We start from the raw sequence: 26,076 nt of genomic DNA, 5'->3' as shown, positions 1-26,076 counted from the left end.
AACTCTAACAGGAATAGTTTCAGAAAAGAAAGTATAAGATAGAAAAATTGCTATTTGCATCTTCCAGCTATGTCATAGGTTATGAATAGGAGAGAGAATAAAACTACAAAGGAAGTATTGCCTTCCATGAGAGAAGTAATTGCTGGATAAATGAAAATAATTATAAACTGATTTCTCACATTAGAATATATAATACATCTTAGGGAGCAAGTGTTTATAGCTTGGTGATTAAGATACCCACATCCCACATTGGAGTACTGGGGTTCTGATCCTGGCTCCAGCTCCTGATTCGCACTTTCTACCATTGCAGACCCAGCGAGGCAGCAGAGATGCCATCCACATGGAGACCTGGATTGAATTCCAGGCTCCTCCAGTCTCAGCCACTGCAGGCATTTGGGGGAGTGAACCAGAGGACTGGAGCTGTCTTTTGTCTCTCAAAATTTAAAAATTATTTCCATGTATACATACACACACAGACATATTTTTCCATATATACTTGTGTGTGTGTATAATGAGAAAATATTAGGAATATTCTCAGTGGTAATAGTGCTCTGTATTTTTAAAATCGTATTGTCGGCCGGCGTCGCAGCTCACTAGGCTAATCCACCGCCTGTGGCGCCAGCACACCGGGTTCTAGTCCTGGATGGGGCGCCGGATTCTGTCCCGGTTGCCCCTCTTCCAGGCCAGCTCTCTGCTGTGGCCCGGGAGTGCAGTGGAGGATGGCCCAAGTGCTTGGGCCCTGCACCCCATGGGAGACCAGGAAAAGCACCTGGAGCCTGGCTCCTGCCATCGGATCAGCGCAGTGCGCCGGCCGCGGCGGCCATTGGAGGGTGAACCAACGGCAAAGGAAGACCTTTCTCTCTGTCTCTCTCTCACTGTCCACTCTGCCTATAAAAAAAAAATAATAATAAAAATTGCCAGTGATTTCAGAGGACAACTTTGCTAAACTAAGAATACCAACAAACCAATCCAAATTGTAAGGAGGGATTGTGAGCATGTTTCTGGCTCCCATGTTCTTCCAGAGTCACTAGAAGACCTACCCTCCAGTTAAACCAAAGTTTCTATAACTTGCCTACAGAGAGAGGGACAACAGGCTTGAATGTCTGACCTCAGGGCAGTTAAAGTTTGTATTGTAATATAAAAAGTTCATGTTCAGGTTTATAAAGATTAAATTACAAGAGAACCCATATGTGTAATGTACTCTCCTACAGTTTTAACTAAGGTAACATCTGAGTAAACGATCATAGTTTGGAAGAAGATAAGGAAAAGCTGACTTGGGACATTATCATGTTTTCAGATTTGCTTTTTTAAACCCAGTTAAGTTAATATTTTTTAAAAACTTCCATTTCAACCACTTTAAGTACATTGTTCCCTAAACCTCCTTAGAATCTCTTTTACAAGCATAATCTTCCTTTTAAACATGACAACATGATTCATTGATTATATTTTATCAGTGTGCCAATATGTACATGGGCGCTTCAAGAAGTTCAGGGAAAATGCACATTGTCATTTTTTCCCTTAAGATTTATTTATTTGAAAGGCAGAGCAACAGAAAAAAAGAGATCTTCCATCCTCTGGTTCCCTCCCCAAATAGCCACAGTAGCCAGGGGTGAGCCAGACTGCAGCCAGGAGCCAGGAATTCCATCATGTTTCACATGGGTGACAGGGCCCCAAGTAGTTGAGCCACTTTCTGCTGCCTCCCCAGGTCCATTGCGGGGAGCTGGATTGGAAGTGGCACAGCCTGGACTCAAACTGGCACTATGATATGGAAAGCTGCAGCTCAACCTGCTGCGCTACAGTGCTGGCTTCTTAATTTCATTCTTCCATATACTTTTACATAACTTTTAAAATTCTAGATGAGTTTTAATGTTTCATTCTTCATAAAATATAAATGATACCATTTCATTCACATTCACTCATTTAGTATAACATGCTTTTATACTTATTTAAACTTACCAATTTCGTTATAAAATCACTGACTAGTTTTCAAATTATATTCTCCTTGAATAGGAATTTGGAGTGCCTAAACCTTCTGCTGAACACTGGTGCAGACTTCAACAAAAAGGACAAATTTGGGAGGTAGGATATTACACAGTTCCTCTGTTGAGCTTAATTAATTTTATTTACTTAATGACTTGTTTGATCTTCTGACTTCTGAGAATGCACTGAATGAGTTAGCATCTTTTGCACTGTGGCTGTGATTTAATGAGAGTCCCAACAAATGTCAGCAACTTCTAGTCATTCTCATCCCCTGTCTTCTTCACGTGGGTCTTCTCCACAGCCCCCGGCTCCCAGCCACAGCCTTTGCCCCCCTTATATAGTCCTGTACTTCTTGGTATCACATCTTTTCCTGTAGTTACAACCACAGAAGTATAAACCCCATGGGTCCTGTGTTCTTCAAGAAACTCACAGGGCATAGGATACAGTAGTAGCACAGTCCTCCTATCTATGAGTCATTCCTTTGTGAGAGAGTCTGCTCCCATATCTGGTTACAAAGTACTAATAAGAGGGAGGAAAGAGGTTACAAACATAACCTTTTCCTTTGTCTTTTATATAAATATAATTTTCCTTTCTCTTCTATATAAATTTCACACTCAAATATATGCACATACACCACTGCTGGTGCCATGACAGTTTCCTTGTAGTCAGCCAATGCTGACTCCCACCATTCATTAAGTTAGTTAAAATAAGAATTGACTCACAGAGTACATTAGAACTATACGGGAAAGAATTGAAGGCAGTTTGAATTGATTTGAAAGACAAATATGGCAATATAAACAAAACTGTGTTTGTTGACAGTTTAATTCTACACATGAAAGTTTGTGACAGGGAAGAAAGAGTGTATGTCAGAAAGGAAGTGTGTAAATGTGTTTCTTGCATGTGCTGAGACCAGTGCAGAAGAGAAGCAGAAAGAATTATGTATGGTAGGAAGTCAGAAATCAATAAAACAACAACAGCAACAAAATCTTCATTCTCATAAGCGTACTAATGGAACTAATGGCCCACAAAATCAAAAATCACTTTGTTTGCCTTTGGAATTCAGTATTTTTAAAGCTAATTTACTTTTAGAATTTAATCCCATTCGTGTTGGATACTGTGTTCCACTTCTAACTTCCTATATTGCAAGTAGCAGTGAAGGTTTCTAAAGCAGATTCTGAGTTTGGAGTCCTCAAAGAATTCAGAGCTCAGTGCATTTTTGTTTTAAACGGTCACTTTAGTGCTAGTATTACCCAGTAAGACAAAGTAATGTTTTGTTACCATTTTACTGTATAAATGTTTTAGGAAACATACCATGAAGACTTAGGACTAAATTTGCTGTTCATTTTTCAGTGTAATTTTTTCTTAATGAAGTCATGGAATCATCATAGTTTTGTAATCCAAACTCAAGTTCTCCTAAAGTTAGTAACAGTCTGTTTCACGTCAGTAACCAGGAAGACATGAGTTACAAACATTCACACTTAGAAATTAAAGCAGCTCTTTTGATAGTGAAGTCTTCACAACTGCATTTGTTGCTTGAGAAATTGGATTCTACACTCCAGCCATGTCATGCCATTGATGAATTTTTAATGCTTCTCTTTTTTCCTGTTACCTTTATTCCTCTTCGGACACATGACAGTACTGCTGTACTCTGGAACATCTTTATTAATATGGGGAAGCTTTGTTAAAATGAACATTTTCAAGTTTTTGAGCAGAATATGAATGTTATTTATAATCAGTTTAAGGGGATGGGATTGGTCTTGTCTAGGAGCCGTGAAATAGTTGTATTGTGTTAGTCTTATTTCCTGTTTTAAAAGCCTCTGCCATCTTGCTATGTCTTTCTAGCTCTATGTTCAGCCCTTCAAAAGACTTAGTGTCTGATAGAGGCAGCCTGAGGCTTATGGTCATGTGTACTGGAAACTGGGTGGAGTAGAGTCGTCTATGCTCTTGTTTACTAGTGCATGTCCCTGGCTTTTATCTTTCTTTTATTAATTTGGGCATAAAAGATCTCCACTGCATTACGCTGCTGCCAATTGCAATTACCAGTGCCTGTTTGCTCTTGTGGGATCAGGAGCGAGTGTGAATGACCTTGATGAGAGAGGCTGCACACCCCTGCACTACGCAGCCACGTCAGACACGGACGGCAAGTAAGTACTGTGGTGAGAGGGAAGGACACTGTTTCTAGTGTATAGTCACTTCTCCAATTGTTGTTTATTATTTTTCCCTGAATCTCCAGTTTGAGAAATAAACTGGTTTCTTAATTATTCCTAAATCATAGTTGTTACATTCTGCTGAGCAGCCTGCCTTACTGACTGATCTGGTGGAAGAAGCATAAAGGTCCATTCTTATGCTTCCTCTGAGAAGAACAGCTTAATATCACTTCAGTGTTTTCCCATCTGTCCTCTCAGAGGCTGAAGCCTTGAGTGTAGCGTGTGAGAAGGGAGAGAGCAGAGGGAGGGACAGTGTCATTGGAAGATTGGGGAGAGACTGGGATTCAGGTATCCTTCAGTGTGCAGAATGCTAGGAATCCTTGAAAACTGGCATCTAGAAAGGTAGTTCAATAATAAGTAAGTGCTACTAATGAATGAGTGAGAATAAAAGAATGAGTGATACATAAACTATTTTGTAATATCCACCCAGTTACCAGATCTATTATAATATATATTTATATATATTTAACTTTATATATATATTTATATATATAACTTTAATATATATTTTTTCTTGTAAAAAATTAAACTCATTGAAGAAAGAAAAGCAATCGTCAGTACATATATTTTCATGTGTGTAGGACAGTGAAAAATAAAAATGTCATTGAGAAAAATAATGGCTTCTAGGGAAAGGTATTATATAAAATATGCTTCAAGGAGGTTGCATTTAACATAGAATTGTTTCTTTGGCTTTTATGACATACTTTTATCCTCAGAAGGCATACTTCAATGATATTAATGTTTAGTATAAATTCTGTAACCAGTTAACTTGATTTCAAAGCCACTTTTCTCAGTGACCTTTTGTTATGTCATACTTGCGGCTAAAAATCTAATCTTGAAAGTACTTATAAAGTATACTTTCTATTTGCAGGACTATAATACTTTGTACAATTTCATGTATACCACATTATATATGGTTTTGTTTGTACCAGAGAAGTTACATATAGATATTTGGGTGGAAATTAAATTATTCAAAGTATGTTTTGGATAGTAGCAAATAGCTTTTAAAATTTTTGTAATAGGCCGGCACCGAGGCTCACGAGGCTAATCCTCCGCCTTGTGGCGCCAGCACACCGGGTTCTAGTCCCGGTCGGGGCGCCGGATTCTGTCCCGGTTGCCCCTCTTCCAGGCCAGCCCTCTGCTGTGGCCAGGGAGTGCAGTGGAGGATGGCCCAAGTACTTGGGACTTGGGCCCTGGGCCCTGCACCCCATGGGAGACCAGGAGAAGTACCTGGCTCCTGCCATCGGATCAGCGCAGTGCGCCGGCCGCGGCGGCCATTGGAGGTTCACCATTGGAGGGTGAACCAACGGTAAAGGAAGACCTTTCTCTCTGTCTCTCTCACTGTCCACTCTGCCTGTCAAAAAAAAATTTTTTTTGTAATAAAGACTTTAAATCAGAAAATACTTTGATAAACTTGGATTAAGTATATGCATATTATTCTCTAACTTTTTACTTTTATAATTTCTGGATTTAATATATAAATTTTCTTAAAATAGGTTATACCTGAAGTGATTTTCATCACCATCTGTGACCCTTCACCATTGCCCCCACAGCCTGGTAACCAGGTGCAATTCATGATCTGAATCTAATGAGAGGTCACCCCCCAGCCATTCTCCCAGCTATTCTGGGGTCCTCCTACCCTTAGACATTTACATTAAACCTGAATTCTAATGGAAAAAGAAAAAAGAAAGGAATAATACAGTGTTCAGCCTATTGTGCTGGGGATTTGTGGTTTCTTTTTAAGCCAATTTACATTTTCTACTTTCTGCTAGTACTAAAGTGAATTAGATTATTAGTGTCCTCACCCAGTGTAAACTGTTTTTAGCAAGCAGGCTACAGACTTTTACTCCTTAAGCATTGAAGTCTTGGTATTTACATTAGGCAGCCTGTTGTGCTGGAAGGAGATGATTTTTGGGACTCAGACCCAATTTAAATCTTGGGGCCTCCATTTTGTACCTGTTTAAGCCAAAGCAAGTCATTTCATAAAGGATTTTCTTTTTTTTTCCCTCTTTTTTTTTTTTTTCAAGAATTGTTTATTTTACTTGAGAGGAAGAGTTATAGACAGAAAAAGGGAGAGACACAGAGAGGTCTTCCATCTACTGATTCATTCTCCAAATGGCTGCAACAGCAGGAGCTGTGCCGATCTGGAACCAGGAGGTTCTTTTGGGGTGTCCCACGTTGGGCAGGGACCCAAGCACTTGGGCCATCTTTCCACTGCCTTCCCAGGCCATTAGCAGGGAGCTGGATTAGAAGTGGAACAGCCGGGACACCTGTATGGGATGCCAGCAATTTAGGCAGGTGCTTAACCTGCTATGGTGCAATGCTGGCCCTCCTCCTCTTTTTTTTTTTTTTTGAAAGACAAGAAAGTTAGAGAAAAGACAAACAAAAGAGAGATACACAGAGGTCTTCCTTCATCTGGTTCATTTCTTCAAATGTCTGCAATAGCCAGGGCTGAGCTTAGCTGAAACAAGATTCTAGAAGTCCATCTGGGTCTCCCACATGGACTGCAGGGGCCCAGGTTCTCAGCCATCACTTGCTGCCTCCTGTGGCTCAACTTCGCAGGAAGCTGATTCAGAAGTGAACTGGAGGCCGGCGCTGCGGCTCACTAGGCTAATCCTCTGCCTAGTGGTGCCGGCACACCGGGTTCTAGTCCCGGTTGGGGCTCCGGATTCTGTCCCGGTTGCCCCTCTTCCAGGCCAGCTCTCTGCTGTGGCCAGGGAAGGCAGTGGAGGATGGCCCAAGTGCTTGGGCCCTGCACCCCATGGGAGACCAGGAGAAGCACCTGGCTCCTGCCATTGGATCAGCGCAGTGTGCCGGCCGCGGCGGCCATCGGAGGGTGAACCAACGGCAAAGGAAGACCTCTCTCTCTGTCTCTCTCTCTCACTGTCCACTCTGCCTGTCAAAAAATTAAAAAAAAAAAAAAAAAAAAAAAAAAAAAGAAGTGAACTGGAACTCAGACTTAGACATTCCTATATGGGACGTGGGCATCACAAGCAGCAGCTTAACTGCTGTGCCAAATGCCTGCCCCCAGGCAAGTGATTATCGATCAGAGGTTGTGTAGAAAACTAAATGGAATTGTGAACATAAAAAAAACTTGGCCCTCTGTTTCTTTTTATTTTGTTTTTGTTTTTGAGAGAGACAGATGGTTTATGTCCACTGATTCACTTCTCGTGCCCACTGAGGCCTCATGATGGGGTGCCTACGCCCTGGACAAGGACCTCAACCCTAGTCTCACACATTTAATGTCAGGAACCCAACGATGTGGGGCTTTACCACTGGTGCTCAGAGCTGCAGTAATGGGAAGCTGGAGCCAGGAATTGTACCTAGACTTCCACTGTGGGACATGGGTGCCTTGACTGCCAGGCAAGCACCCACTCCCATTACCTGCCTCCCTAGAGGTTCTGTGAAAAGGCACCGTTTACCTCTGCCAGGCAAGACTGAAATACTTTAGACAAGAATTAATAATGTATGTTTGCTTATTTCTTAAAGATTCTTTTTTTAAAAACCTAATTTTTAAGAGTTATTTATTTATTTGCAAGGCAGAGCTACAGAGAGGCAGAGAGAGAGAGAGAGAGGTCTTCCATCCACTGGTTCACTCCCCAGATGGCCACAATGACCTGAGCTGCACTGATCCGAAGCCAGGAGCTTCTTCTGGGTTTCCCATGGCCATGTGCAGTTTAAATGGCTTTAGTATATATGAATTGCTTGGAACAGTACCTGATACATTATGGTCATCTTTTAAGAGTTAGCTGCATTGTGCTTAACATCCTTTTTCTTTTTTTGTAAAAGCACTGTAGTAAATTCTAACAGGAAGGGAGGACTCCTGGGAGCAACAGTGCCACGTTCCTTCTCCTGGGCTGAGTGTCCCTCTTGGACAGGGATTTGAATCAGTCCGAATCTGCAGTGAAAGTTACAGTTGTAGGGACCTGTGGGTGGGGGAGAAGAGTTAGGAGAAATTTAAATAGTCTGAAATGTACTTTGACTTATGTGCTTAATTGGGATAAAGATACTTAATTTGTCTAATATACTGAATGAAGAAAACTATGAGTAAGAATAACTTACAGCCAGCGCCATGGCTCACTAGGCTAATCCTCCGCCTGCGGCGCCAGCACCCCGGTTCTAGTCCCAGTTGGGGCACCGGATTCTGTCCCGGTTGCTCCTCTTCCAGTCCAGCTCTCTGCTGTGGCCCAGAAAGGCAGTGGAAGATGGCCCAAGTCCTTGGGCTCTGCACCCACATGGGAGACCAGGAGGAAGCAACCTGGCTCCTGGCCTCAGATCAACACAGTGCGCCAGCCGTAGCGGCCATTTGGGGGTGAACCAACAGAAGGAAGACCTTTCTCTCTTTCTCTCTCTCACTGTCTAACTGCCTGTCAAAAAAAAATAATAATAACTTACAATTTAGCCATAAATGTTATTCCATATTTTGCATACTTATTTCAGGGGAGAAAAGAGATTACAAGATTAATTTCTTAATTACCTAGATTTTACAAAATGAGCATGTGTGGTTTTTTTTTTTTTTTTTTTTTTTTTTTTTTTTATGACAGGCAGAGTGGACAGTGAGAGAGAGAGACAGAGAGAGAAAGGTCTTCCTTTGCCGTTGGTTCACCCTCCAATGGCCGCCGCGGCTGGCGCGCTGCGGCCGGCGCACCGCGCTGATCCGATGGCAGGAGCCAGGAGCCAGGTGCTTTTCCTGGTCTCCTATGGGGTGCAGGGCCCAAGCACCTGGGCCATCCTCCACTGCACTCCCTGGCCACAGCAGAGGGCTGGCCTGGAAGAGGGGCAACCGGGACAGAATCCGGCGCCCCGACCGGGACTAGAACCCGGTGTGCCGGCGCCGCTAGGCGGAGGATTAGCCTAGTGAGCCGCGGCGCCGGCCAAGCATGTGTTAATTTATAATCAGAAAACCTGAAAATACAGTCTCATCAGCCTACTTCGTTATTTGCAAATTAAAATTTATGTCCAGATTTTCAACATCTGGTAATTTTATAGCTCATTATTTTACAATTACTCAGATTAATTTATTACTATTATTCATTAACACTGTGGGGAACCTTTGTGGGATCATGAAAAGAATAATAGATGGAAAGTAGCCTGCCCAGGCTATTATTCTAGCCAAAAGATTTGGGACAAATCATTTAAACTTATTGAGCATCAATAATTTTTTTCATTTGTTAAAGATATTATTTACCAAGTTTACCTCACAAAGTAATTACTAAAATACATATTGCCTAGCCAGATATAAAAAGCATGCCACAAAAGGGAATTTTATTCATATAAGTCCGCCTAGTTTTTGTTTGTTAATGTAAAAATTAAGTATTATGTAAGAAGTACTGCACTTAGAACATTTAAATTTCAAACCATGTAATGCTGTCAGCTTGACAGTATCCACTGTAAATAATGTGTAGAACACCCTCTCCTACTTTAGAAAGTAAACAGGAACTTAAACCTACTTGTTTTGCTTTCCTTAAATAAATTGTTTCCTCAGTACTCATGTATCAGTGGGTTATCTTAAAATAGTTTGTTCCACTGGTAGAATATGCCCGCACTCAAGTGTCAATAAGGGGAAGCTCTTTCTGCTTTAGTTACTCACATTAGGGAACTTGATTTTCTAGAAGGACGTTTATACCTGTGGATGAAATGCCATGCCTGTGAAGTAGTGAGGCTGCCCTGCAAACAGGCCTGCAGGCCTTTCCTACAACCAGTGAGGTCTGTCCTCTGGTGTGGATACCGAGGAAAGTGTGGACAGTTACACTGTGCTTGAAACACTTCTTGTTCTGGAAGTACACTTATAACTCAGTTATGAAACCCCCAGAAAAAGCCTGTCTTGTTACTTTAGAGCTAGATCTGAGTTTGTTTGTTTTTTCCCCAGTGTTATTCAACTTATTCTTTTTTTTTTTTTTTTTAAGTTTTTTTATTTGAGAGGTAGAATTACAGACAGAGAAAGGGAGAGACTGAGAGAAAGGTCTTCCATACACTGATTCACTCCCCAAATGGCTGCAGTGGCTGGAGCTGGACAGATCGGAAGCCAGGAGCCCAGAGCCTCATCTGGGTCTCTCATGTGGGTGCAGGGGCCCAAGGAATTGGGCCATCTTCTACTGTTTTCCCAGGCCATAGCAGAGAGCTGGGTTGGAAGTGGAGCAGCCAGGACTTGAACCAGTGCTCACAGGGGATGCTGGCGCCACAGGCAGAGGCTTTACGCACTACGCCACAGCTCCCATCCCCGAGATACTAATTTAATGGCCTTCCTTATTTACCATGTTGACTCCAAATAATTTTAGCATGCATAAATACCAAAATTGTATTTAGAAGGATGACCATTTGCTGCCATTGAGGCTGTACTAAATAAAGATTCTGAAAGTGAATCCTGAGAGATGTAAAGAGTTTTAGCAATTTAGCATTAAAGACTAGATATTAAAAGATGGGCCTTAATTTATATGCTAGAGTTACAGAAAACATTGCTTTAGATTCTTTTCATTTCATTTCATATAGCTTAAGTGCAATTGTAGAAACTTGAATCTTTGTTATTTTATTTGAGAAACAGAGTTCCTATTCAGTGGTTCACTCCCCAAATCCTGCAGTAGCTGGAGCTGGGCCAGGCTGAATCCAGTAGCTGGTAACTCAGTCCAGATCTCCCTCATGGTGACAAGGACACAATTATTGAGCCATTACCTGCTGCCTCCCAGCATGTACAATAACAAGAAGTTGGAATCTGGAGCAGAGCCTGGACTTGAACCCAGGCACTCTGATGTGGAGGTGTCCCAACTGCTGCTTACCTACTAAGCCAAGCAACGTGTCCTGGAAACTTAAATTTTTAGCAAGGAGTATTTAGTTGTAGAATTCTTTCATTAATATTAAGGTAGACATATTAGAATATAAGACAAATCACTGCATAATTACAGACTAAGAATTTGAACATGAATGGACTTTAGATTATTTAGTGAACTCCCACTTTTTATCTACCAGGTGAACAGAGGCCATTTCACCATAAACCTAAAAACAAGGCCATTGATAACAAACTAACTAAAGAGGAAAATCTTTCTATTTCTAATGTAGTACCTTTTTTTGACCACCATAATAAAATTTATTATAACAAACTGTGATCCTTGTGGTAGCATTTAAAATTACTTTCTTCACATTTCAGTAGCGTAGAAATGAAACAAGTGGTCATTCATTGTGTCTAAGTCTGTCTACCTTTGAAATACATAAAAACAAATATTTTTTCAAAGGAGTGAAGTCTCTCTAACAGACGACCTTTGCCCCCATCTGTACCACTTGCACTGTGTATGTTTCTACACCTCTTGGTCCTGTCCCTCAAGATTGCTGACTTCTCACCTTGGATTCTTGGGAACTTTTTTTTTTTTTTTTTAATAGGCAAAGTTAGAGACAGAGAGATAGAGAGAAAGGTCTTCCTTCTGTTGGTTCACTCTCCAAATGGCTGCTACGGCCGGCACACTGTGCCGATCCGAAGCCAGGAGCCAGGTGCTTCCTCCTGGTCTCCCATGCGGGTGTAGGGCCTAAGCACTTGGGCCATCCTCCACTGCACTTCCGGGCCACAGCGGAGAGCTGGACTGGAAGAGGAGCAACCAGGACAGAACCAGTGCCCCAAATGGGACTAGAACCCGGAGTACTGGTGCCGCAGGCGGAGGGTTAGCCTAGTGAGCCACAGTGCCGGTCGGGAACTTTTTTTAAACATATTTTCTTGAGCTCCCTGATGAGAAATTATATTTACTGTGTGTTCTTCATAGAGAAGCAGTAATATTGCCAGCAGTGCCTGCTCACCACCCCTGTGAGTTTAATCAGCAATCCTGAGCCTTTGGAGAAACGTGAAGGTTCCCACCTTGAATGAAGGGGTGCTGTTAGGAACAATTCACGTGGCTCCTTCTTGTGCTTCAGTCACTGTCATCTAAATGATAGATTTTTGTAGCATAGCTAAATTTATGGCTTTTAAATTATTCAGATATAAGAAAAGTTCAGTTTTTAATTCAGTCTCTTTTTGTCATTAGTTATAGTTCAGATTTCAGAATTTTTCATTGTATTGTTACTGTGTATAGGTGCCTGGAATATTTATTAAGAAATGATGCAAATCCAGGGATCCGGGACAAGCAAGGATACAATGCAGTTCATTACTCAGCTGCTTATGGTCACCGTCTGTGTCTTCAGCTGGTAAGATTCCTGAATTCCTGTGGAAGAGACCATATGAGTTTATAGTCTAAGTGTAATGAAAATAAGAATAAATGCAGCAAGGGACAAATTCTGTTTTTGCTTTCTGACATTTTCAGAATTCATATGTCTCCTAAATTCGTACCTGCCTCAATAGCATACCTCATTCCCTTTTCCTTTTCAGAAAGAAAGGAAAAAACCTAGTCTCTGGAAGGGCTACTTAGATCTCACTTCCCTTATATTGCCCCATGTCTTTGTAGCATCTCTGTTCCTGTAAATGAATGTTTTCTATGAATTTCTAATGGATAACCATGTCTCATGTGAGAAATGAAAGTCCCTGTCAGAGGATGATTTCACCGCATGTATTTAGGGAATTCTGAGAGGCCCATTCATTTCCGAATCCCCCACTAATTAAAAACTCATTTGTTTGTTTGCTTCATTTTATTTGAAAGGCAGAGAGACAGGAAAGAGGTCTTCCTTCCACTGGTTCACTTACCAGATGCCTGCAACAGTCAGGGCTGGGCCAGGCCGAATCCAGAGCCCAGAACTCCATTCGGATCTCCCTTGTGGGTGGCAGCGACCCAATTACTTGGGCCATTACTTGCTACCTCCAAGCATGCGCTTTTAGCAGAAACCTGAATCTGAAGCAGAGTAGCCAGGGCACTAATCAGGCACTCCAGTGCGGGCTACAGGCACTCCCAGTGGTGACTTCACTGCTCTACCAGCTGCCTGTCACAAAACTACTTTTGCAAGGAAGTTTGTATTTCAAGCATGGCTTCATTCTGAAATGTGTATTACTCCTCACCCCACTTTGCCAGACCAAAAGGAAAGTAAGGGATAAGTTAAAAGATGCTCAAGTATGTAACAAATGCTTCAAGTTAAAGGTTCCTTTATTTAGACCTAAGTTATTCACTGTTAAATTCTGCATCCCTTCAAGGGGAAATAAAATTAAAGAATAGATGTGGAAGATAGAAAAAGGAGGTTAACATATTTAATACACCATTTAGAATCCTCTACAAAAATAGCAGTTGTTGATTTTAATAAAAGACTTGGGTTTTTGTGTTTTTTTGTTTTGTTTTTTTTTTTGGAGACAAAAACACAAATTTAGAAGTTAACAAAGCTCTCTGTGAGTAGACTTCATTATGTGTGAATACTTGTTAACCTGAATGTTTTCTTTTAACTTTTATTTCAGATTGCAAGTGAAACTCCTTTAGATGTTGTAAGTATTCATTGATTCTTCCTCTCTTTCAGAATATTATATTTATTTCTTTGAGTTAATAGCGCTTAAGCTATTCTTACATAGTCATGGGAGCAAAGATAGTGACAGAAACCACGTATACAGAGAGAGGGGAGGTGTTTACTTGGTGATGGTTTCACAGCATTTCCTCCAAACTCCTGGTTTTTATAGCCATTCCTGAAGGCCATTAGTTTTTGGTCCTTACTACACTTTCTTGATCCTGATCAGTGGGCTTACAGAGCTACCAGTTTACACTTGAAAAAGTATTTGGGGAGAGGGGAGGCAATACTGCTTTATTATATTTAAAAGCGTCATTTTTAACATTTCAAATACCTCTTCTTTTTCAGTTAATGGAAACCTCTGGGACGGATATGCTAAATGATTCAGATACCCGAGCAACAATAAGCCCATTACATTTGGCTGTGAGTACTGCCTTCATAGCCACCTTCATGATTGCTGTACTAAAACTATCTAATATATCTATTTGTGTTAACTCCCAAACTAGTACCCTGAACTGTTGATCCTTATAGTAGTTACCATGCTGTGAACACTTTGAGAACATTTCTCTGAATAGAGAATTAATTCTGTATGGTGTTTTGTTTTTTGCTATGTCTTTTTCCACCGCCTCTCCCCACACCTCCCTAGACCCCTAAGGAAGAGAATATGCTGTGATGATGATAAAATACCTTACCCTGGTGGGTGATCTCTGACTGGCTAGGCAGATGGCATACACACACATTCTGTAGTGTTTCTGCAGCTTCTTGCTTACCTCATGATCATGAGGTGCTAACTGCTGTATATTCACTAGTTCTTGAGTTGCTCATTCAGGACTTGCCCACATGCTCTGTAATGTTCCTTCTACTTTCAGATCTCTAAATTTTTCCTCAGTGTAAACTACCAAGAGAAGGTTAGGGGAGAGAGTGACAGTTGTATAAATTTAATACAGAAATGAATTCGTGAGGAACCCTCAGGTAGAGCCCAGTCTAGCTCTTTCTGTATTGAAATAACTTATTGTTTATTTAAGTAAAGCATGTTGCACTTCAGGGTAGGAGACAGATTTGAGAGTTAGGAGATAAGGGTACTGACACTTCTCGAAGACCTCTGGTTGTAAGTTTAATAAAATGCCTCTAAAGGTGTATTCTTAATTTAATGTGGATCATTATAAGTTCAGTGGTCGATTTAATTGTTTCTTTTCACATGTTCTATTCTTGCAAATGCGCTAACACTGATGCATGCACATTGCATCTTCTGCTCTTCCCGCCCTTTCTCCCCACTAGGACGTCCTGTCAGGGTGAGGCTTCCTGCTTCCTTACCCTTTCACTCCTTGGAGCACTGCCATCTCTCACAGATTTGAGTGGGAAATGAGTGTGAACAAGGCAAAGCCAGCTGTGGAGAAAATACCCACTTTACTATTAGTAACAAGAAACGAAGTGTGAGCAAATGACTAGGCTGCTCTTGCATCATTGTTCGTTCGCCACCGTAGTGATAGCACTGTCGTTCCTTGAGCACTTGCCCAGTTGGGTATTTCCCCCTTGGGTAGATTCCGCAAATAGCAGCATGGTAAAACTCCAAAAGTTCTGCCATCTATAGGAATTTTCACATTTGGAGCTTACAGATTAACAGAGTGAATAGTGGCTTTTTTCTCTCCATTCTCTCCATTGCTTTTTTTTTTTTTTTTTTTTTTTTTTTTTTTTAAGATTTATTTGAAAGAGTTACAGAGCAGCAGAGGGAGGAGAGGGGAGGTCTTCCATCTGCTGGTTCACTCCCCATATCCCATATGACCGCAGTGGCCAGACCTGTGCCGATCAAAATCCAGGAGCCAAGAGCTTCTTTTGGGTCTCCCACGCAGGTGCAGGGGCCCAAGGACTTGGGCCATCTTCCACTGCTTTCCCAGGCCACAGCAGACAGAGAGCTGGATCTGAAGGGGAGCAGCCAGGACTCAAACCGGCACCCATATGGAATGCTGGACTGCAGATGGCGGCTTTACCCGCTACACCACAGCACCGGCCCCTCTCCATTACTTTTTATGTTTTTCCAAAGGTGATTTTTTTTTTTTTGGTGGAGGTAAAATTAAAAAGAAAAAGTGTAAAATACACCTTTATAACCACTCCTAGTTGTACAGTTCAGTGTTAAGTACATTCACATTATTGTGCCACCAATTTATGTATCTTTTTCATCTTGCAAAACTCAGTCTGTACCCAGTGAACAACTCCTCACTTTCCCCTTCTAGTCCCTGGCAACCACTGTTCTTCTAATTTGATTAATCTAGAGATCTCATGTAAGTGAATCGTGCCATGCTTCTCTTTTTGTGACAGTCTTAGCGTGACGTCCTGAAGAGTCCATCCATGTTGTAGCATGTGTCAGGATCTCTTTCATGTTTAAGGCTGTTTTATATCCACTCACAGACAGCACATTTTCTATGTGCATTAGTCTACTGAAGGACAGCACTTTGAGTTGCTTCCCTCTTTGGGCTGTTGTGAATAGGTGCTGCTGTGACTGCTAATAATGCCAAATACTGTTCTTAGACTGAATGGAAGTACTCCTATAATTTAATACATTCAGTGAAATGCAATAATAGTAACACTTTTGCAATTGGTATCTATTCCAAGTTCCTCAAAGTAGTTTTTCATTCCAGATTCTTTCAGAATTATCGAGACCAAGACAACTTGGCATATTGAAAACACCTCAGACTCAAGCAAACTAGTCTTAATTCCTAATTTTGCTCATAGTAGGTGGATGAGCACCTTTGCCCAGTTCTGAATAAGAAAATCTTGGGAGGAAGAACCCTGTGACAAATCATCATGTTTCCTGGTCATCCTCATTTTTATACTGTCTTCTGCATACACTGTGGGAACCTCAGAGTTCATTCTTTCAGAGCATAATTTCATTGACCTGAAATTAAGGAACAAAACTAGATGCGATCCTCCAGCAGTAGAGTTCTGTGACCTACAGACAGTTTTATCTCTGGGGCAGTCAAGGTTGTTGGTTTTCAGACTTCCTACACAAAAGCATCATACAAAACCAGTAAGGCCTCAAGCAGCATCGTTTGCTCATGTATTTTTTGACATTTTCCACAAGAAATTGCTTTATGTTCCTTATTATTGTTTTATGTCTTGCTCAGCATCCTGCCCAGTGTAAATAACATATGTTCAGGTGACATGTTGTTTAATTGAAATAAATTACCGGGGAAACACCCTGATCTGACTTTGTAAAAGAAAGGGGGAGGATTCAGTCTAACAGACTTGCCCTCCTGTACAGCTAGGATAATGCTTGGCGTGTGGCAGGTGTTCAAACAAGGCTCAGTTTAGTGTTTCTACGTTAAAAGAAGTTACGGCACATTATGAGGTGGGGGTCATCGCTTTATCCACTGACTCAAGTTGGTCTGGCTATCTTGTGATTTTTAATAATAGTAAAAATTTTATCAGTGGTAATGTGTAGTACCAAACTCTGATTAAAGAATATGGGCTTTGGAATCAGTAGACTTTGCATCGGAGTTTTAAATGAACCCATGTCACACATCCATTGAATATCTGCCATGAAGCAGGCATTGTATACTCACGAAAAGATCATCTGTCATTTGAACTTCATTTTTTTCAGAATACCTGCTCCCTAGAACTGTAGCCTACTATACTAATAACTAGAAAAAGTATAGTTAACTTTCTTAATTCTTAAAATAGAAGTTTTGTATTATGTCAAATATAAAGATAATAGGAAGTCAATCTAAGTATGTATTTTTAATTGATATTTTTATTTATTTCTAGGCCTATCACGGTCACCATCAAGCACTGGAGGTGCTAGTGCAATCTTTGTTAGATCTTGATGTGAGAAATAGTAGTGGAAGAACACCCTTAGATCTGGCAGCATTTAAGGGCCATGTGGAATGTGTGGATGTGCTCATTAACCAGGGAGCCTCAATCTTAGTGAAGGATTACATTTTGAAGAGAACACCTATCCATGCAGCAGGTATGCCAGATGTTAGCCTGGATTTATTTACTGCTTTCCATCTAATATTTTCTCTTTCAGTTTCTAGTATACAATACTCCTGGTAAATTGTCTTTAAGTTTTTTACTTCAAATGGTAAAATGATTGTATTTTTAGAGGAAAGCCAGCAAGATATACCAACTTTAAGAAGTCATTTTCTGTCTTAGAAGATGTATTTATATCAATTCTTTAAATTCTTTATCAAAGCAGTAATTTTTTTACTTCTTTTTTGATGGAAGTTATTTTGGATTGGAACATGGCTTTTATTCAACAATTGATAAACATTCTGACTCTTTGTACCAGTGTTCTGCATTAACCATTTTTTCAGACAAAATATGTAGGTCATCTGCTTTATGTAAGAATTACTTCATATTGTAATTTTGTGACGTTACTGGTAATGTAAAGACTACAGAAATCTGTAACCAAGTCATTAAAGCAACTTGATACCAGGTGTTTATCACTAGAAAGTGCAGAGGCACAGTTCTCTACAGGAATTACATTTTTATCTTTTAAATTTATTTGCATTTTATTTGAAAGGCAGACAGATCTTGAATCTGCTGGTTCTCTCCCCAAATGTCTATAACAGCCAAGGCTGGACCAGGCCAAAGCCAACAGTCCAGAACTCTATCTGGGTGTCCCATGGGAGTGTCGGGGACCCAAGTACTTGAGCCATCATCTGCTACTTCACAGGGTGCACATTAGCAAGAAACTGGATCGGAAGCAGAGTAGCCAAGACTCGAACCAGGCACTCCAGTATGGATGCAACCAGATTTAACCCCTTCACCAAATGCTCACCCCATTTTAAATAACCAAGACAGGTACAACTGAAGAAAAGTTAGCTGAGTGTTTTTCTTATCTTCAGTAGGCTATCTTTATATGATTAGATTGATTTCACTTAGTCTGCTTTTACAGAATGATCCTTGAGATCATTTGAAGGTTGGATTTTATTTCTATACATGTTTATTTTATTTGTAAAGTTTGCATTGAAGACCATAGGTAGCACCCACTCTGGCTCCCAGAGCAGTCTTTCAGAACTATCAAATACTCAAACAGGGATCAGAGGCAAATATTTTAATAATGGATTAAGACCCCAAATAAATTTATATTTAAGAGGTCAAATGTTATCACTTTGTAGTTAGCTTATTCTGTAAAAGCGTAAAGTTCTGTCAGCCAACAAATAGAAAAATTATATTGTAACCACAGGTCATTTGTAGAACTAATTAAAGCTTTCATGGAGTTTTGCATTAATATTTCAGTGTTGAACTAAGAAACTTACCAGTCCCTCACAAATAGCTCAACAATGCCATATAATCCAGCATAAGTTCTACCTAAAAAAAAAAAAAACTTACAGGTTAATGTTAGCACCTACCTATTCAATGAATGCAAGCCTTCATTCTGTAGATGTCTTTCAAATTTGGAGGCCAGAGAGCGTAAGTCATGAAAAAACTCAGATTTTTTTTTCTGGAGGTGAGCCAGTTATCTCCCAGAGTGATGCTATGCTTGGTGTTCTGACACAAAAACACTCTTCAGTAGCTGTTGTGCAATGAGTATACATGAATCTTTTCAAAAATGATGGGCCAAATAAGATCTCCTTGAACTATCCCCAGGTGTTATAGTCTCTCTCTCTCTCTCTCTCTCTCTCTTTTTTAAATTAGACAGGCAGAGTTAAAGACAGAGAGAAAGGTCTTCCTTTTCTGTTGGTTCACCCCCCCAATGGCCGCCGTGGCTGGCACGCTGCGCCAATCCGAAGCCAGGAGCCAGGTGCTTCCTCCTGGTCTCCCATGCGGGTGCAGGGTCCAAGCACTTGGGCCATCCTCCACTGCACTCCCAGGCCACAGCAGAGAGCTGGACTGGAAGAGGGGCAACTGGTAGAGAATACGGCGCCCCAACCGGGACTAGAACTCGGGGTACCGGCACCGCAGGCAGAGGATTAGCCTAGTGGGCTGTGGTGCCGGCTATGGTCTGTTTATTACTGAGCAGAGTACAGCATTCAGATTAGATGGAGTCGGAAAGGGGTGATGGTTTTGAGCTACAAATCTTACTATTAGAATTTAAAATAGGTATCAGAACATACTTCCGAATTGTGGTAGCTAGCTTGCTTTCACTAGTTTTGTCATCTGATTAAGAAGAATATTGGTACAGTGTTCACCTCTGTTTCATTATATGGCTTATATATGCTTTTAAACTTCAAACTTGATTGTATATATGAGTAAGACCACACTTAAGCAAAAGATTTAACTGACTTTAAAAGCTTTCTGTTTTCTTTGGGATATGACTTTGCTTGTATCCTTCCCCATTTTGTGTTATTTGGAAATACATAAGCATGATTTCATAGATGAAATTCTTTGAGCTATCGGTAACAGAATACGTAACTGAAAGTGGTTTCAGTGATAGGTGTTTAGTCTTTCACATAAATCAGCCAGAGAGTGTGACAGTGATGGCCAAGTGGTTAAGGCGTTGGACATGAAAACAGCTGGTGTTGTGGTGTAGACAGTACCCACATGGGCAACCGGTTCATGTCCTGGGTGCTTCACTTCTAATCCTGCTCCCAGCTAATATGCTTGGGAAAGAAGCAAAGGATGGCCCAATTACTTCAGGTCTTTGCACCCACATGGGAGACCTGGAAAAACTTCCTGGCTTTGGCCTGGCCCAGCCCTGGCCTTTGCAGCCATGTGGGGAGTGAACCAGCAGATGGAAGATCTCTCTCTCTCTTTCTCTGTCTCATCCTCTCTCTCTGTAACTCTGCCTTTCAAGTAAATAAATAAATCTTAATTTTAAAAAATGGCCAGAGTTAGAAGCATTTCCAGGTTTGGTTTATTCCTCCTGGGCCAAATTCTCTTACTCTTTTTATTTTATTAAAAAAAAAAAAAAAAAAAGTGGGCGTGCAAGGGTTTAACTTACTTATTTGAGAGACAGAACAAGCTCTCATCTGCTAGTTCACTCTTCAGATGCCTGCCTTTTGTGTTGGTGTTGCAGGATAGTCACTGCTTCTTTACAGGGTCCCATCCAAAATCAAGAAAGAGGGGTGTTTCCATTATCAAACATAAAGGTATTTCCCAGAAGCCTTGTGGACTTCAAAATCCCAGTGGTCAAGTCTGGACCATGTGCTCACCTTAACTGATCACAGGCAAAGAGAACGGGGTTGTTGGTCTAACGTGATTTCACCCATTGACTGCAAGCAGGCTGCTTGCCCTGATCACAGCACCAGAAAGTTATATAAAATGAGCATTCCATTAGCTCACAGATGCTGAGGGTGGGAGTTTCAGTGGAAGAGAGCTGTGCTGACTGTCCTGAGGCAGTAGAACTTCCTTTGTACCTGTAGCTTTTATTATTTCATATTAAATTCAGTCCCCAGATTAAATACTAGAAAATGTGCTGTAGGTGTACATTTTTTATTTTTATCATTGTATAATAAAATTTCAAAATTTCACTTTATAGCAACAAATGGTCATTCGGAATGCTTACGGCTGTTAATAGGAAATGCAGAACCACAGAATGCGGTAGATATTCAAGATGGAAATGGACAGTAAGTTTCAGTAACTTTTAAGTTACTTTTGGGATAACTGTTAGTTTTCATATGCTCCTGTTTGAGTAAATCTGTCATATATGTTACTGAGCAGCATCAAACATAGTATCTTCATTTTAAGAGAACTGAATTCTTTTTTGTTTGATTGATTCCTCTAATGTCCACTACTACAAACCAAAGCCTGGGTCTTTTTCACTGGTTTCTGATATGGGTGGCAAGGACCCAAGTGCTTGAGCCACATCATTTGCTAACTCCCAAGGTGTAACAGGAAGCTGGAATGGAAGTGGAGTAGTTAGTACTCAAACCAGGCATTCTAGTGTGGGATGTGGAAGGTCCCGTGTGGCAACTTAGGTGCTGCGCCCAGCACCTGCCCATCGGTCCTCACCACCTCAGTCCTGAGTGTCCCCTCAGACACCTTCACAGAGCACTCATCTGCAAGATACAGAGGCAGGTTTCAGACAGGGAAAGAACAGCACTCCATATCCCTGATTCTTGGGTCTTTTGGCATTGGGTTTTTGTCCTCCGGAGGGATAAAATCTGTGGGAGTCAGCTTGAATGGGCAAGGGAGCATGTGTGCTGCCCCCAAATGCAGTGTTTAAATGTAAGCGTAATTCAAAGCTGCACCGGAGAGCGGCGTGCTGGGAAACCAGGCCATCGTGTGGTTTGACTGTGTTCAGAGTGCAGTCCTAAGTGGTGGCGCTGAACGTGTCGCTGTTCTTGCCCAGGACGCCTCTGATGCTGTCTGTTCTCAACGGGCACACGGACTGTGTCTACTCACTGCTGAACAAGGGAGCCAACGTGGATGCCAAAGACAAGTGGGGAAGGACGGCCCTGCACAGAGGGGTAAGCAGAATGCCTCGTCTCCCAGCCTCTTAGTATATAAAACTAGGCTGTGGACTTTTCTTCATTAAACTGTTACCAAGTCATGTTTACTGGCTTTTTACTTACAGGATCTTAGGGATTATCTGTTCCCCCAGTAACTTTGTTTTATATGAGTCTAAGTAATTACAAAGCATAACTTAATCCAGAGAACAGTAATGCTGGAAGAAAATTGTAAAAGCCTAAAAACCTTGAGTAGAATTAATAGCAATTTGAGTTTTTCCCATTATCTCAGCTATTTCCTTACATATCTTTATTTTAACTTTTCAACTTCATTATTTTTACTGGATTATATCTCCCTATTTTTCATACTACTTTTGTGGTTCTGCTTAACTGGATTGTTAAGCCACTTTCAATAAAAATACTAGATTACTGAGAAAATTATAAACAACCCTAATTGGTGAAAAGATGTGAGTAATATAGACTTTAAAATGTTTAAATTAGCTGAAGTTGGCAAGGATTCAGCTATTTACAAGTTATTTTTCTTTCAGGCGGTTACGGGTCATGAAGAATGTGTAGATGCGTTGCTTCAGCATGGTGCTAAGTGCTTGCTCCGGGATAGCAGAGGTCGAACTCCCATACACTTGTCAGCGGCCTGTGGACACATTGGTGTCCTTGGCGCCCTGCTGCAGTCAGCAGCATCAATGGACGCAAACCCAGCCCTCGCAGACAATCATGGCTACACCGCGCTTCACTGGGCTTGCTACAATGGTTAAGTACACCACAGAAACTGCCTCAGGTTCCTGTAAATGTGCTGAGCAGACAGCTGTCATGCATTCTGCTACTAGGGAAAATGATATGTTAATAAGGGAAACTTAAAGTTTAAGAGTAGAAAGCCTAGGAACAAGCCCCCCTTGTAGCTGTAACTCACTCTGTCCTTTGCCATGCTGAAACCAAGGCTTTAGTTGTCAAAGATATTTCATGATAATCCATGAAATTTTTTGAAGTGTTTTCTCAGACCTTTTAGTTCAACCAAGATATGCATTCCTAAGAGATTTTTAAAATACTTTCATACCTTTTGTATAATATGCTTGTATTGACGATGTTCTTTTGTCTTCTGCTCTTTTAAAAAAAAAATTAAGATTTTATTTATTTGAAAGGCAGTGTTACAGAGAGGGGTGGGGGTGGGGGGGAGGTCTTCCATCTGCTGATTTACTCCCCAGATGGCCGCAACGGCCAGAGCGACACCAATCTGAAGCCAGGAGCTTGCTCTGAGTCTCTCACGTGGGTACAGGGGTCCAAGGACTTGAGCCATCCTCTGCTGCTTTCCCAGGCCATAGCAGAGAGCTGGATCGGAAGTGGAGCAGCCAGGATTCAAACTGGCGCTCATATGGGATGCTGGCACTGCAGGTGCTGGCCCCTGAATGCTGTTCCATTAGAAAAAGGTGATCAGAATAGAGGAAATAATGAACTGCATCACGTCGGAACTGCGGTCAGTGTGTGCGTTCTGAGCACATCGCAGTCTCACCACTGACACGCATGCTCAGTGTTTTGAAGCAGATCTTGGACACTTGGATGGTGAGCTTTGCTGCCTGGCCAGAGGCTCGCAGTTACCCTGTACCTGTCACAGGCTCTCAGCAGGTCATTCAGGGAAGCAGGAAGTGTTTTTTTGTTTTTTTTGTTTTTGTTTTTGTTTTGACAGGCAGAGTGGACAGAAAGCTATTTTTAAGGTGTAAATGATAAAATTGAGTTTGGCATATGAAATATCACTATTAAAATAATTTATTGAATAAAGCAATATATTAGTTTTTCCCTTCTTGCAGGACCCTAGGTTTGATCATCATAGAAAACATTCATATATTACATACATTGTAAGCATCAGTCTTGTTGAAGTTTGTTTGGACTTAAGGCTTTAGCAGAGAAAAGAGGTGCTTTTGTTTCTTTTTTTTATCTTAGTACAGCACTGAGATAAGTTTTAGTTGTAGCAACATACCTACAAAGCATAGTTTGCATTTCTAACAACTTTCTCTAAAAGTGTGAAGGAAATATGAATTACCTCTTTATATAACTATTTGCTTAAAAAATGTGGTTTTTTTTTTAAGATTTTATTTATTTATTTGAGAGGTAGAATTGGAGAGAGAGGGAGAGACAGAGAAGGGTCTTCCATCTGCTGGTTCACTCTCCGAATGTCCACAGCAGCTGGAACTGGGCCGATATGAAGCCAAGAGCTTCTTCCAGGTCTCCCACACGGGGGCTGGGGCCCAAGCATTTTGGCATCTTCTGCTTTCCCAGGCCATAGCAGAGAGCTGGTTGAGAAGTGGAGCAGCAGGAACTAGAACCTGCACCCATATGGGATGCCGGCTCCACAGGCGGAGGCTTAGCCCAGTAGGCCACAGTGCTGGTTCCAGGTCTGTCTGTTCTAAGATCAGCTGCCTCCCTCACCAGAAAGTGGAGGTCTGCCATCTTTCTGTAATCAGCTACTTCCCGGTTCTTCTGCTGGAAACCATTAGGACAGAGAATGTGGAATTATGATCAAAGAGGAGAAATGTGAATCTTGGGAAATTACAGTTAAATTATTTTAATAAATGTTTCATAGATAAATTTAAATGTTTATGCTAATCCTATACCAGAGTTGAGAGATCCATTCTTATATGGTGAGAAAGTACTGGGCTATCCCCCAAAATTGTTTTTTGGTTACTCTTGGTCATCCTGCAGTTCTGAGTGCTCACAGTATACGCAATACAAATAATTAAATATATTGCTCAGTCAAAAAACTGAAGGTTAATCTGTTTCCTTTTCATTGCCTCAGATCCTTAACCAGCAGTTTTGAAAACTCTAAAACATTCGGGATTGACTTTTTTTTTCCTTTTTCAACTCAGTAATGCTGGTCTTTAATGAGTATAGTGAAGTGACCAAACAGTAGTCCCCAAGCCCTAGAAGATACTGTATTCTTGCCTTGGGAGTTTGATTTGCGTTTATAATGTCACTGGATATTTACAAGTGTAAGGAAAACTCCTAATACCTAATATAGTGGGACAACATCCACAAATGTGAATTTTGTTTAAAATGGGCATTGCTATAAAATTGTTCTGAAGCAAATTCTGACGGCTAGACACACACAAACACCCCGACACACACCCCAGTGGAAGTCACACAGCAGGGTATTCTTCCTCAGGTGGAGCATTTAGTTGTAGATGCGTGGTCACTGCTCCTTGGAGTTGCTCTCACATTTCTCACCAGGTTCCCTGCTCTGTCATTGCCCAGTGTAGACTCTTCAAGCATGTTTTTGTTCAGGACGCAGCATTTTGCAGGAATAACATGCCTGGTTGCCACTGAAAGATCCTAACAGATGTGTCTAATGTTCAGAGTGTAGCAAGATTGTGGTGTTTCTGAATTGAGCTAGAAGGAGCTAAGTATGTGTTGTCCGTATGCAGTAAGAGACTGTACAGGCAGTCTAAAATTAATACCATATTTACAGCCAAAAGTCTGTTTGTAACTTGGTGTTCTTGAAGTAGAATATGTAAAATGGTTTCAATGTGACTGGTTATTAGTAATTACTAGTATGGCTGGAGAAGAGAATTTGGAAGCACTCCAACAGAACAGAAAACAACCTTTCTCTTGAAGTGGTGGCCAAATTTCAGAAAAGAACGGGCTGTACAGGCTGAACTTAAAAGTTCAAAAATTTCAGTTTATGTAGTCATTTAATCAAGAAATTGAGTCCTTACTATCTCATTTGTTCCTTTTAAAAACTGATAAATTTTTATGATTCTGTAAGCTTCCTTGGAATCACCCACTAAAACATGAACAGGGCTTACTTTTCTGTCCATTATCAACTGTGATGCAGTGTGGTGAGATTGTTGGCTTGATTTCAGCCACTAATGATTTCTGTAGGTAACCAAGAAATCCTTTTACTCAGTCTACTTCTACTCAAGTGGTCGCTCTCATATTGTGTAGCCTGTGTAGTCTCAGAATCTGTCTATTGATATTGATAGAAACTGATATTGATAGTGATAGAAACTGAAACTGAGAAATGTTAAAATATTTATTGATTTATTAAATAATGTTGCATATTAGTACAAATAATTTTGTGAAAACTTTTTAAAACAATACTTTTTATTGACAAATGGTAATTCTCTTGAATGACTAGTTTAAAAATGATTTATTTA

General features: G+C 40.9%; 1 protein-coding gene across 13 annotated transcripts in view; it reads left to right on the top strand.

Moving 5' to 3' along the window:
- ANKRD28 (ankyrin repeat domain 28) overlaps window positions 1-26,076 on the top strand; it is a 184,858-nt gene that overhangs the window by 142,204 nt on the left and 16,578 nt on the right. For all 13 annotated transcript variants that reach the window (XM_008266039.5, XM_008266040.5, XM_008266038.5 and 10 more), the window contains 9 exons: window positions 2,011-2,079; window positions 3,984-4,124; window positions 12,239-12,350; window positions 13,540-13,566; window positions 13,932-14,006; window positions 17,346-17,547; window positions 21,004-21,091; window positions 21,817-21,934; window positions 22,462-22,681. In XM_008266039.5, coding sequence (XP_008264261.3) covers window positions 2,011-2,079; window positions 3,984-4,124; window positions 12,239-12,350; window positions 13,540-13,566; window positions 13,932-14,006; window positions 17,346-17,547; window positions 21,004-21,091; window positions 21,817-21,934; window positions 22,462-22,681 — 1,052 coding nt within the window. The remainder of the gene's footprint in view (window positions 1-2,010; window positions 2,080-3,983; window positions 4,125-12,238; window positions 12,351-13,539; window positions 13,567-13,931; window positions 14,007-17,345; window positions 17,548-21,003; window positions 21,092-21,816; window positions 21,935-22,461; window positions 22,682-26,076) is intronic.

The sequence above is a fragment of the Oryctolagus cuniculus genome, chromosome 4, assembly GCF_051225735.1.
Source record: "Oryctolagus cuniculus isolate XC-2025 breed Fujian yellow rabbit chromosome 4, ASM5122573v1, whole genome shotgun sequence".
Taxonomy (NCBI): Eukaryota; Metazoa; Chordata; class Mammalia; order Lagomorpha; family Leporidae; genus Oryctolagus; species Oryctolagus cuniculus.
This window is presented reverse-complemented; position numbering and strand designations above follow the sequence as displayed.